General features: G+C 44.6%; 1 protein-coding gene across 1 annotated transcript in view; it reads left to right on the plus strand.

The window, feature by feature from the left end:
• mboat2b (membrane bound O-acyltransferase domain containing 2b) overlaps window positions 1-14,462 on the plus strand; it is a 61,737-nt gene that overhangs the window by 24,230 nt on the left and 23,045 nt on the right. The window contains exons 2-3 of the mRNA XM_061242549.1: window positions 9,011-9,156; window positions 11,870-11,947. Coding sequence (XP_061098533.1) covers window positions 9,011-9,156; window positions 11,870-11,947 — 224 coding nt within the window. The remainder of the gene's footprint in view (window positions 1-9,010; window positions 9,157-11,869; window positions 11,948-14,462) is intronic.

The following is a 14,462-nucleotide window of genomic DNA, read 5'->3' on the forward strand; positions in this document are numbered from 1 at the left end:
TATGGACCCCAACATGGGCAGCGCGAACGGCGGCTCTTGTTTTGGGTTTCCGTGGTACTGTTCGTCTTGCCTAAGAGCACAATGGAAAGCAACGCAGCACTGTTTGTCCAAGTCTGTTTTTCAAGGCTGCAGTGTAATCGCTGTCATTATCATTTTGTTTGTGGTGCTCTAAAGTGCCAGATGGGTAGTTGCATAAAACACCTCTGGCGTTTGCTAACTTCAGTACACAACACAACATGTTCTGCACGCAATTCTCTCCTCATATGTCCTGTTTGTGTTGGTGCTCACACACAGTGCAATGACCTCGATGTTCTGGAAAGTTCTCTCCGGTCTCCTGCAGTGGGCAACAGCGATCCCCTGCTCCTTGTGACCTAACGGTACGCTGTAATGCTGCGAGAGCATTTGTACCGAATGACAGTTGCGCAGTGCAAAACCTCCTTGTCTCGGCATGTCCGAAGAACACCCTAGAACATCCGGTCTTCTGGCTGAGGGAGAATTGTGGTATGCAGGTGCTGTGCATTCTGCTTACCGCTCTCACCTGCTGTGTTCAGATCATTCAGGGTGACAAGGTTCTGACGACACCCTCAATTGTTCCCACACCCCCCCTCAGTGGCACCTAACCCTTTCGGTAGTGCACCTTGTCTACGTCCATCCTCATCAATAAAAATTTTATCTGAACAGAATAAATGATATGAGAATATGAAGACCTATGATGTGTGTCTGGTGTATTTTGAGAATATATATGGAGGAATGGTCGAAGGTGCCCTCATCTTTTTAAACAAGAACTTTTATACTTGAAAAGGGTGGAAGCATGAAATATGGCCTCCTATATTTTGTGAAAGAAATTCATTATTTCGTAATAGAATTAATATAATTTTTACATTTTTCCATATAGCTCATAGTGCTGTTTATTTTTTACAGCCTTTTTGGTCATATTTGCCAAGACGGCCAGTAAGTCGGGACCTGAGCCTACCTCTCTTAACTGGGAAAATAAAGATTGTCTTCAATTGAAAATATGAATACAAAGACTTACGGTCATGAATGGTAGTACAGCAGTAATAGTTCTGCTGACCTCAGTGAAGTATAACATTGAAAATCAATGCCTATTGTTTTGGGAGTGCATGACCAATTAAAAGAATTAATTGGGCTCACTCTGCCAACCTGGGATTTTGGCTCAGTTGCTTCCTGAAATCACAAACTCCTGTCTCGTCTGTAAAATTGATTCCCCCTCTTGGGAACTGGCTTGAGTTCTCTCTGCCAAGGGCTCACATCCACTTTTTTGTTTTAGAGGTGCCGGGAAAATATTGCGGCCAGAACATGCTAATGCCTTCTGCTCGATTATATTATTACAACACTTTTTTTATTGTGTGATTCACAAATTAAAAGTATGTTTGTGACCACTACCGAATCAGGGGATAACATATTCATAAAATCAGGCTTGGCAAACATCTACTACAAAATGCTGACTCTGGCTGCAAACCTAGCATTGAGGATTTGCACTTTAGCACAAACAACATTTTTTTTTTTTCCCATATGTACACTCAGTGATCACTTTATTGACCTGTACACCAGCTTGTTAGTGCAGATATTTAATTTGCCAATCATGTGGCAGCAACTGAATGCATACAGGTAAGTCAAGAGGTTCAGCTGTTTTTTCAGACCAAATGTCAGAATGGGGAAGAAATGTGTTAAGTGACTTGTGGTTGGTGCCAGACAGGGTGGCTTGAATATCTCTGAAACTGCTGATCTCCTGGGATTTTCACACACAACAGTCTCTTGAGTTTGCAGAGAATGATGCGAAAAACAAAAAACATCCAGTGAGCAGCAGTTCTGCGGGCAAAAATGCTTTGTTAATGACAGAGGTCAGAGGAGAAGGGCCAGACTGGTCAAAGCTGACAGGAAGGTGACCGTAACGCAAATAACCACACATTACGACAGTGGTATGCAGAAGCGCATCTCTGAACACACAATGCGTCCAACAAAAATGTATAGGCTACAGCAACATAAGACCAATAAGTCTAAAATGTAAGTCTAATAAATATCTAAAAGTTCTCACCGAGTATATGTTTGTATCTTCCAGCACGCCACCTCATGAATGATCTCTGTGAAGCATTTAAATCTGGCAAGGTGATGTTTTTAGAACCTGCGGCTCAGAAAGGTATACTATCTGATTGATTAGTCCTGTGTCAGGTGGAAATGTAGTTTTGGGCTCTGGGAATGAGGCTTGTAATGCAAAAGTTGTGGGTTCAGTTCCTAGAAGGGCTGCTACCATTGTACCCTCGAGCAAAGTACTTAACCTGAATCGCTTCAGTAAATATCCAGCTGTAAGAATCGAGTCCCACTGGATAAGACTGTCTACTAAATGTGAAATGTATGTTTTTACATGCAGTGTCCTGGTTTCCACTCAAATGTCCCATATGCAGTGGCTAAAGGGATTTTTATGTGTGGGCAGACAGTGGTAGCATATCACATCAAGTATAAAATTTCTCCTGAACCTCAAAGAGGAATTATAAAAGTTAAATTGAATGCATTGCATATGAGGCACGATGGACATCAGGGAAGCCTGTAGTCTAGTGGTTAATGTGCATGACAGCGATCTGGAAAGTTGGTGATTCAAGCCCCAGTGTAGCCACATTAAGATTCGCTCTTGAGCAAGGCCCTTAAACCCGCAGTGTTCCAAGGGGGATTGTCCCCGGCTTAGTTCAGTCAATGGTAAGTTGTGTCAGCTAAATAACAAATTATTTTATTTATTACATGTGTGAAATTTTGGATGGGGTATGATGGTGTTTGGGGTTGGTGTGAACGTGTGGATGGGGTGTAAGGGTGTTTGCGGTTTCTGTGAAATCGTTGATGAGGCATGATGACGCTGGAGTTTGTGAAATGCTCTGTTGGGTGTAGAACCCTACAGAAAAGGATTGACTCTGAAGGTGGAGAGGCAGTGTGGAAAGCTGTGGGTCAAAGGGAGTATATTGTGTGGAACAGCACACACTCTGAGGCTGGAATACATTAAAGTCACAGATTTACAGTCTACGGAATTGACAATAAAATGTAAATAACGAGACAAATCCAGTATTGCCGATGCAGTATTCACAAAGTGTCTTGGAGTAGAGTAAGCTAGGGTCAGTTTTGCCTATAGACTCATAATGGATAGGTTAAGATATGGGCAGGGGAAACCTGATCCTACTTTAGATCAGCCCTTGGACACTTAATAATACAAGCCAGGGAACATTGAACTCTTGTCCTCGAATCCAAGTCCAGCCCTAGTCCTTTTCTCCCGTGTAATTGGCACTTCTGACATTTTAACTCTTGACTCCCAGGTAAAGGGCCAGTGAGACACCAGAAGTTCGGCCCCTGGGAATGAGTTGCTAAGCCATGATACATAGGCTCTCCAATTCCTGGTTTTCACTGGACTGTTCTTGCGTGGAACTGACATCAGAACATATTCTCTCTGCAAAGACCTCCTCTATCCTTGGCTTCAGTTTAATTGGACACAATTGCCACATGCGCAGTGCCACTAAAGCTCTGTAATGGTCTGATTGGACAGTCTTAACATGTTTTACAGTCACAGGGCACATGCTAAAGTAAGATTGCACAGTGCATCATTGAATTTAGTTTTGCACCTTTGAAATAAACTGGAATCCTGGTTGCATGTGTACTATTGTTGGAAGAACTGCCACCAGCTCTTATTCTGGTCAGAGTGGGTTTTTCATTGATTGACAATTTCACCATTTAAAAAACACAATCTGGTCACATAATATACCATTTGAAAGTGTTAAAACTCATGGTTTTATCTCTATAAGCTATTTTACTACCCTGATGTTGTAGTGAAAACGGTGTGGACACAAAAGAGGGTTTTGGAAAGTAGAGGACATCATAGTAAAGACAGTATCCTTATCAAGGCGGGGGTCCAGCAAACAAAACGCGTAACCGTTTTTTAATCTAAAAAATGTGGTAAGTCTGAGGAACATTGATAAAACTGCCCTTTTCTTACTTCCTAATTCTCCATGGCTATTATCATAATTTTTCTTGGCATGCATGTTGAGAGTGCTGTCTACATAGGGAATATAAATATCTCTAGTTTGTATAGGCTCTCTGGAACAAGATGAGCATACACGGTTCTCTGACCATCTAAAATGGTCAGCATCTAAAAATATTCTCAAAATATTTTTATTATCATCCTGTACAGTATAAATATGTGTATGTAGGCCTTATTTAATTTAAAATAAATGCGGCATGTGAAATTGTTGGATGACACCTTGATGGGGGGTGGAGTATTTGACTCCAACTTCAATCAATGGATCAGTAAACAAGATAGCTAATGTAATTATTTTCTACAATCTTCCAAACCTGCTGCTGCCAGAAGCGGCAAGGGGAGATCGAGGAGAGGGAGAGGGGGAGGGGTGGGTGAGAAGGAGGGGGGAAAGGGAAGCCAATTCCAGCACACTGCTTCTACCAGCATATAGTACACAAAACGCTGTATGTAGTATTTTACACCTCTACAGACACATAATATCATTTGTTACCAAAATGTTTTTTTTAAGCTATGTCTAGGCAGGTTTCCAAAAAAGCCACGGCGAAATACTTTTCGGTGGTATTCTTTGCACCAATGGCTCCATTGTTTTTCTAGGCTTACGAGGCACAGCCACAAGTATCTATGTCCACCGCAAATCTTTTTAGGCAAGAAAAAAATTACATCCACTGTGTTTCAGCTGAGCTTCTGCTTCTTTGTTTCAGTAGTATTTACAGTAATTCTTGGAAAGCAAGAAACTCCCAAGGGTTATTTATTTATTAATTTATGTATGTATGTATGTATGTATGTATTTATGTATTTATTATTATGATTCAAATCATAATATGTGCTTTAAAAAAAAAAAAAACTTTTATATATACCCAAAGCACAGGCAAGAAATCAAATGCCACTGCTCTTTAGAAGGCCGGTCCAAAGCTATGACCTCAGAGAAAGCCGCAGTCTGTTCGGCTCACGCTTTAAAACCCACCCCACTTCCCTCTCCTCCTGATTAACGGGTCATACGGCCCGTGCGTTCATTCAAGGTGACTTTCACCGAGGTGGAACATCTGTCAAGATGCAGGCGGCTGAACAGACACTGGCTACGTTGTACTGGAATTGCATTAGGGGCTGCGTTGGCTCCATTATCAATGCACTTGGGCGTTTGTGTGAACCGGGGCCTGATTGGCTGTCGTCCCTCTTCTGAACCTCATTTAAGAACCACAGGGAAGGGATGTACTGTGGCTACTAAATGCTTTAGGCCAGTCTCTGTCTTGCTGTGTTTGTCTCTTCCTTTCTCTGTGCCTCTGTCTTTTCTCGCTCTCTCACTCTCTCGCGCTCTCTTATTTGTAGCCGTTCAATCCTCTCCTCTCCTTCAAGTTACCTTTGGTATCTTTTGGGCCTGCCCACACAGAGACAAATTAACTGCATTCAAATCTCATACGCGTTATCAGTGTCCGATTTGTATCCATCTAGGATGCTCAGTGGAAATGTGGCAGGCAAGTTTGATGCTTGGGGAGAAAGGTAATCGGGAAGTCACCTTTGGCTATCGAGCAGTTGTTAGATGACTGTGCAAACTACGGTGACACAGTTAAATGTTCAGGCGCTTTCAGCTTTTGACTTCCCCATAATGTACGCAAACATGTGGACACAATTGTGATTGCCCTTTGCTCTCTGCGTCTTCAGTGCCCCATAGAAAGTGCATGAGCTCAATCCATTTTTGACAGATGCTGAATCTCTCTGTGTGGCTGCCCCCTTAACCTCGATTTGCCTTATCACCATAATATTTCTGGGCAAGTTGTGTTGACGGGCACTAAGGTCTTAAGTACATAACAATCTAAACTGAATTCTCCGCCATTTTAGTATTTGACCCATTAGCAATAGCCTCTCTATCTCTCTGTTTGTGTTTTTCTCAGACTAGCAATCAATAGTTCTGTATCAGTGTCACCCAGTGAGTGACAGGTTTCAAAATGTGGGTTTAAGACAGGATGGAGAGATTCTCCAGGGAGTGAGTTCATCTTTTTGTCCTCTGAAGCCTGCGTTTTAATTGTTTTGCATAGCCACTCAGAGTGGGGGTGACGACAGCTTTTGAACTGCCGGGTGGGCATGCTAGCCTTTCCGAGTTAACCTGCTGCTTTTCAAAACGGCTCATTGTAGGCTTGTCTGGATGTTACTCATCTTGTGCCGAGGGGGAAAAAATGAATGCAGTTCAAGGTCAGCTGGAGTACAATGCGTGTCATTGCAGTGATGAAACCAAGGCCTTTTTGGAATGCTAAACACGTTATCCCTTTGGAATGCAGCCTTGCTAGTGGTTTTAGCTGCCAGTTTCTCAGTACACTATCTGTTAATATACTATTAACAGTCACTGTGAATTTAATGTCACATTTTAGGGACTGTCTTCCAATCTGCCCTGAACACATTTTTTTCAAATGAGGCCTTTTTCCTCCTGGCCATGTGCCATCAGTCTGTGATTACAGACTCTCCCTCTGTTCGCATAGCGTTGGGCACCTGAGAGGAACCGTATTAACGTGGTGGTTGACAAGTGGGAAGATGTTTTGGGATGCGCGCAGGGGGGCTGCCTGTGTGACGGGCAGATTTTGTCTGAGCTGTGGCTGGCTGATCCTCAGTGCTAAATTTGGACTTATCTCTCTGAACAGAAACCAGCAGACACATTTTTAACAGCACTGAGACTGATGCAGGCAAGCCCGATCGGTCAGCCCTCATCACGAATCACAGGTTTCATCTCAAGAAAAAGGGAAAGTGGTGTAAACTCTGAGGCAGGGATTCTGACACACCCAGAGGTCTGAAAGTACAGTCCACTCACCCTGCAAGGTGTCATCGAAAACGAACACTCGCCACTCACGCCTGAACGGAATGCACACCGAAGAAACACGGGTTAGAATATCCCTTCTGTATGCCTGGAGACTTGAGAGAGGGAGAGCTCCTGTAACCTGAGCGGTGTTGTGCAGGAAGTTGTGAGCCCTGACGCCAACTTTCTAAGAACATGTGCGTGATGTGCCGGAGGGAAGGCGCTAGAAGTGGCGAATTTTGAGGATTTATTTCCTTTCTGTGTGAAAGCGAATCGACCTGGTCGACTCTCCCTTATTGTCACCCCGCTTCGAGGTCTGCTTTGAAACTTCCCTCAGATGGCCCCGCGCTTGGGCTTACCCCAACGGGGATGCCAACGGCCGTTATTTGCGGCTGTCAGTCTCCAAGAGTGCTCAGTTTATCAGAACTGAAGGAGGGGGCAGAAGGTCTACAGAAGCAGACCAAGCAGACTTCGTTTCGGACCAGTACTTGCGACAGTGGACTCAGCGATCGTGTGAGCCTGTGATCTGAGAGAATAACGATCAAAACGATCTTAGGCGCGACGAGGGCCGTCCCGTAACCTTCCTGCCATTGTTGTTCAGGCCGGACCTGTCACAAAAGCCCCTGTGACAAAAGCCGTGCCGTGTATTAGGTGACACTGGTCACAGCGTACTCGCTGTGTGTGAGGTGCGCTGTGATCTATGTAGAGGGGAACTGCTGCCCTTCCTGATTTGGCTTGATGTTTTGAGTCTATATTGAAGTTGTTGAGGACTTAATCAATGTTCTGGTGTTAACTCCTTATGGGTGGATGTGACCTGCATGCTACATCTCCCTTAACAGACGGATGCAACCTGCACGTTACATCTCCCTTAACAGACGGATGCAACCTGCACGTTACATCTCCCTTAACAGACGGATGCAACCTGCACGTTACATCTCCCTTAACAGACGGATGCAACCTGCACGTTACATCTCCCTTTACAGACGGATATGATGCCAGTGTTGTATTTCATCATATGACCTTTTTCTCAAGAAACATGACTGTTGAAATGCATTGTACTGTGATGCAATGTGGGTTTTCTATAGGGCGCCTTAGTCCATAATGGGTTAAATACCACCTACAGGCACTTTGTGATACTAGGGAAATAATTTTGGACTGGACTTAAGAAACTATCTTGCCTATTTATGTGCCCCAAAGTAGCTTGTAGAGTTTGTCTTCAGAGAATGGTGATTTACCCCTGAGGTCATGTGACTTGTGCTACACCGGCTGGTTATGTCGAACAATGGGTAAGATCCAAGCTATGGCTGACATTTTATTCTCACTCACTCACTCACTCACCCATTCACTCATTCACTCAGTGAAGAACAGATTAAGAATCTCTCTTTTGTGGGACAGCTAGATTGTCAAATAAAATAGAAATTAAATAAAAAGCAGGGTCAGAATTAATTGTAACAAAGTGTTTCTGGTTGTTCTAACATTCCCATTCCAATGTCATTTATAATGATTTAAAAAATAAAATCTATTTTTTTACCCTGATTCTTACCTTTTTTCCCCAATTTGGAATTGCCAGTTCTTATTCCTCTTTACAACCTGTATCATTTCCAATGTTGCCCACTGACACTGTACTCGCACAGCTGCTGGGTCTGTGAGGAGAACATTTCATACACAGCTTGTACAAGCAGACTACAGGTGCCTGACTGACCACAGGGGGTTGCTGGTGCACAATGAGGCACGGCCATCTTGAATCCCACCCTCCCTCCCTGGCCAATGCTACAGCACTTCACTGATGGCCATTGTTGTTGCACTGTTTGGGTTCCATATCATAGCATGGAGCCCAGGCACACACTGGGAAAAGATGGTGGATATTTGGAAAGAAGAAAGGAAGGGTATACGTTGGAAGGGTGGGAAATGTAAAGGACACCTATTTAAAAAATAGTTTTTGAGGTAAAAAAGGTGACATCTTGTTGACGCTCATATGATATTTTGCTAGTAATATAGCGTAATGGCATAACTCTAATTGTGAGAGTCTGTATCTCTATTGTAAACTTCCAACCAAGCTTAACAGTGCTCAAAGGCCTTGGTGTCTAGGTTGACCGTGCATTAAATTGTCCCTCTGTCTTTGTCTCTGTCTGTCTGTCTGACTGACTGACTGACTGACTGACTGTCTGTCTGTCTCTGTGTGTCTGCCCCCCCAGGTGAACTTCGTGGTCTGCCAGCTGTTTGCACTGCTCACGGCGTTCTGGTTCCGCCTGTACCTCCACCCGAGTAAAACCAGCCCCTTCGTCCGACACATGGTGGCCACGCTGCTGGGGTTCCACTTTGCGCTGTTTTGTTTCGGCTGGTGAGTGCTACAGTACGCTGTCTCAAGTTCCCCGTCCCCTACCGAGAGGCAAACAGGTCGATTCTGATATCCTGTTAGCAAGCCGCTGCGTTGTCCTTAAACACACTGCTGTGGTTGTCAGATTTGTTCGTTTCAGTGCAAATTGAGACCTTGTTGTTGTTTGCATCTGTGCATATGAATGGGGGAGAGAGAGAGAGGACCAAGGCCAAGCATCTAATGTTACTGGACACTGCGAGGTGTGTTTGCTTTCGGAAAGTATATCATTACACGTCCTCCCCCCCAGCTCAGTCCACTAAATCTGAATTCCCCTGAGCCATAATTTGTGCCTTCTCAATATGGAAAACTATACAAAGGATTTTGTGAATTCTGTACGACCGGACTCTGATAAATCAATGAAATGGTGTTTAAGGACGATACATATACTTTTTCAGCTTGATAGTAATTCTAATTTTGGACTTCGCCAGGAGGGATGCCTTCCTGTGTTTTCTCTTCCAGAGCAATCTCTTTTTGTTGTTTTAATGTGCTTGTATAGCAGAAGAACAAAATGGGTGATATTCTGGGTTTTTTCTTCTCTTTTGAGAATGTGCCTGCAGGGACCGCTATATGTTCCATCAATGTCTGTTATAATATGGGCAAATATATTTTTATATGGCTGTTTGTTTAGTGCATCATATAAGTACTACAGTACACTTTGGGCTCACTGAATTCTTAGAAATGCTTCTGGATTTGTGTGTTTGCTGACAGGGTATTCTGTTCATAAGTTCAACAGCTCAGTCTGGGCTTTGACAATATGCTGCAACTCCATATTAAATTTGAAAAATATTTGCTTATGAAGTTGTGTGGTTATAATAAGCCAAAGAAAATAATAATGATATTGCTTTAAAAATAAACTGCCTGTACTTAGTTAATGCTGTTAAACTGCTAAGAGAGTAAACAATGGGGGTGCAGTAAGATTTGGAGACCTGGAGTCAACCAGGAACACAATTGATTTTTGTCACACTGTGGGTTTAAGTTAATCAGTTGCTCAGGTTGCCCCTATTCAAAGGCCCTCTAGCCACTCAGTGTGCACCTGCTGGCTAGCCGCTATCATTGCTAACTCCCCTCCAGTTGGTGCTCTGTGCTGTGGCTAGCAGTGCAGAAGATGGCAACTGCTGTGGAGGAGTGAACACTTGTGAACTGCACTGCTGTGTGCTCACGTGTTCCAGAAAATGATTGGTATTTTCTGAACCATAGGTGGATGTGATCATGTCTGTCCGCTGGGGTATAAATAGCCTGCTGAACAGAATTTCCTCAGGCCTCTCTAGACACTCACGCACAAACATGTGCACACACAAGCATACACACACAAACATGTGTATGCACGCACATACTGTACACAGACATACACACACGAACATGTGCATGCACGCACATACTGTACACTCAGACGCACACGCACACGCACACGCACACGCACACGCACACGCACACGCACACACACGCACAGTATCAGTTATTGATGGGCATAATCCAGGACCTTTTTGATCTTGTTTTGTCCGCTGTGGCTCAGTCAGTGTTTGATCAGGAGAAGCATCCGGTCCTCTAATAGTTACTTTGATCCCTTGCTCCTCTGGTCTTTAATGACCAGCTTGAAGTATTTCAGAGTGCAGGCTCTGTGCTGTAGTGCAAAGCGCAGCTCGCATCTCTCATTGGCTAATCATTACTCGCATTTCCTGACAGGATGTGGTGCGGCAAATTATGAGTTGTCCAGTAACTGGAATGAGATCTGACTGGTCTCAGCATGAGGGGAGGTGGAACAAGGAAACAACTTTCTCCATCTCAGCCCCCTGCACAAGCCCCTTGCTCGCTCCCTGCTATTTCTGTTTGTACTGGAAACATGAGGTGGCATTTTTGCTCCTGGTGCATGCTGGGTAATCTGACTTGACTGAAAGGTCACAGTCTGTGGTCTGTTTATGGAGAGGAGCATCTGACCCCCCCCCCGCCGCGAATCCAGTCCCTGTCACGAGAGGCCTGGCGCTGCGGCGTTGGGAGCTCTACTCCTCTGTGGCGAACGCTGCATTCAGGCTGAGTTGTTTTGTTGCAGGAGACTGACCCATTTCCTGTCGTGTAAGCTACGCGTTATCTTCTCCCTCTGTGCTGCGGGACCTGAGGTTTCAGGGAAATGATGAGGGACAGAGTTATCTTGGTCACCATTATCATTAACACGTTATGAGTTTTAGCCCAATCTACTTTAATAGTAGATTAATATTTGAGTCATATTTGTAATTATGGTGCTAGGGCTGTGATAGACTGTTGACCTGTCCAGGGTTTATTCCTGTCACTCGCCCGGTGCACGATGGGATAAGCTCAATCACCCTCTGTAACCCTGACCAGGAATAAGTGGGTTACATAATGGATGGACGGATGGATGAATAATGCTAGAGATATGAACTGTTGGATGACTCCTCCCTTATGGTATTCACTGTTAGAGAAACCCTTTATATTCACTGAGGGATTAAGCTCTATCATATTCTGTGATCCTCCTGGAGGCATATGGCCCTCTGTGATAGTTACTTTGAAGGTATTCATTGTGAGCCATTGGCCTGTGATGTTGTCCTTGAGCATTGACCCCCCCCCGCATCTGGATGTGATACTTGTTATGTTTGGTGAATGCATACACTGCCAATGCAGAAACATTACAGTCCTGACCGATGTCTGTGTCCCTGTGTTGCAGGTATGCCTTGCACTTCCTGGTTCAGAGTGGAATCACCTACAGCATCATGATTCTAGCAGGAGTGGAGCACATGCACAAGTGAGTTCTGCTCCTGGGGGTTCCTTCCGGCGGCTGGCTTTATTATTATTATTTTTCTTCTTTAAAGTTTCCCAATGTGCCTATTTGTTGAGTTGTGTTATTAGGACAATCTCGCAATGGCAACGCCAGAAAACTTCACTTCTGCAGGGTCAAAACGCTGTTCACAAGCCCATGGAAAGTGTGATGGGTGATGTCGCAGAAATTTGGTCCATAATTTTTACAGCCTGTGCCAATAACAGTGGCGACAATGAAGCAACCAGTGCTTTTCAGCGCTTGGGTGTTTATCTGACTGCATAAAGTGATAATGGCGGAGGCTTGGCGGCAGTAAGATGAGGCTGATGCACGTGGCAGAGTTTGGCAGACTTTCCTTTGCCATGGCCTACAGCCAGTGCTAATGCAGACGTGCTGCGCCGAGGTCAGCGGAATCGGTCCCGGAGAGCCGGTGCACATCTGGCAACCCTGCGGAGGATCAGGCACTGCAGAGCGGTTGCTGAAGGGAGGAATTGGACTCGTGGGGATAGAGGAAGAACTCTTTAACTTCTGTTAGCGCCCCTTGTGCAATAAAAACATGTCTTTAGCCGCTGGCTCATTTGGTTAAGGCACTACGCTGCGGTGCTTGGATGAGCCCCATGGTCTCGGATCAAATCGGGATTGTGTCAGTGCCGACTGTGGCTGGTAGCTCTGCAGGGCAACAACACACAACTGCCAATTGTGCCACCCAGAGTATTGGAGGGTTAGGCAACCCCTACTGGTTGATTGGGTGCCTTTGGACTGCATGCCAAAGTCTTCCTCCTACTCATGTCTGTGCGACCTTGGCTGCGGGCTGTGGCTTGAAATGAAGGTAGACGCTTACACCACGTGTTTCAGAGGTGAGCCGCAATGTCTTCACTCTCCCGAATTGGTAGAGGAGAGATGATGAATGTAGTTACATTTAATTGAAAATTCCAAATTACGATGGGAAATGAAAAGATTCTGCCCCACATTGGTTGCCAAATTTATAGAAATATGCCTTGACTTTCAATTTCCCCTACTCATATTACATGTCGTGACTTGGGGTCATATAGTAACTTCCATGCATTCTGTCTTTAATTAAGGAAAAATGTCTTCACATTCACTGCTGCTCATTTCGCTTGCTCCCTGTTGCAGTAACGGCTGCCATTTGGCCGTGACAGAGTTCGCGCCTCACTGGTCTCAGGACCGCAGACTTTCTGAACTCGTAAGACCGTTTCAGTGACGCTCCCTGCTGTAATTGCCTTCTTTGATATAGTGTCTGCTGTGCTGTATCCACGCAGCATTCATTTACATAAGGCCTTCCTGGAGTTTTGCAGCAGTGCATCGTGATTTGCAGATTGCATTCATGGCTTCAAAATGTCTGCAGCAGAGCTACATACTGTCCGGTGAAATGCCCATTTCTCTATGGTAGTCCTCTACCCCCATGTAGTTCCCATTTCTCTATGGTATGCAGCCACAAAGACCTCCAGACTTGTGGTGAAATTGCCCCAGCAGGGTGAGCTTGGGCCACCATTGACCTGTGACCTCTCGTGGTGGGTTCTGTTGGTTATGGATTAAGCAAAAGTCTGTCCTTTTCCTACATTACTGCCAGTCCTACTGTAAATAGCCCAGAATGACAGTATCTATGTCAGAGGAGAACACTCCATGCTGGCAGACTGAACAAGCCTGAACAAAACCCTCACTTCCTGTGTGATACAACAACCTTTTATACAGTAAAGCCCTGTCCCTCAGATGGTGTTGCATGTAGTTACATCACAAAGCGATTTGACCCAATTTCATAAATGGATTGAATCAAAACACTTTCGCACACACACACAAAATAGATTCTAATAAATACCAGCACATTTCTGTGTAGTAAAAAAAAAAAAAAAAGTCTTGCAATGGAAGCAAAAAACATTACGGCAAACTCATCATGAAATTCAGGCGAGTTATGAAAAGTCTTCTTTCCATGCTACACTGCTCCTTAAAGGTACAGTACACGTTAGCCGTGGTTAATACATTTGTCTAATATTGATTGGAAAGTCTAACCGATTAGGGAATTTTTATAACATTTATGAATTTATGATAAATGATTGACATATTGGGTCATAATTTGGTAAGATGGAGGCATGGTCACCGCACACGTGAGCAAATGGAGCACAGTGTTCAGTGACCCAACGCGGTAAGCTCTGCCACCAGGAGATCCCTCTGCTGTTCCAGACAGCGAGAGAGGCGGTATCTTTTAAGGGTCTGATGATTATAGGCGTGTTTTGAGTGCTATGTTGGTTGAGGGAGAGAACAGCTGTCCGTCAGAAGGTGGCTATAACACTGAAGTGACCAATCGAGAAAGCGATCGCTGTAACGTTTCCTCTTCATATTTCAGCCCTGCCCTTTACTGCCCTTCCCTCCCCCCTCCCCCTACACCTCCCGTCCACACACTGTTTATTTGCCTAACTTTGTCTGGCCTGCTAAACATAGGACTTTAATGGAAGTTCCTGGCCGCTGTTCCGTGTGGCTAATGGAC

The sequence above is a fragment of the Conger conger genome, chromosome 5 (assembly GCF_963514075.1).
Source record: "Conger conger chromosome 5, fConCon1.1, whole genome shotgun sequence".
Taxonomy (NCBI): domain Eukaryota; kingdom Metazoa; phylum Chordata; class Actinopteri; order Anguilliformes; family Congridae; genus Conger; species Conger conger.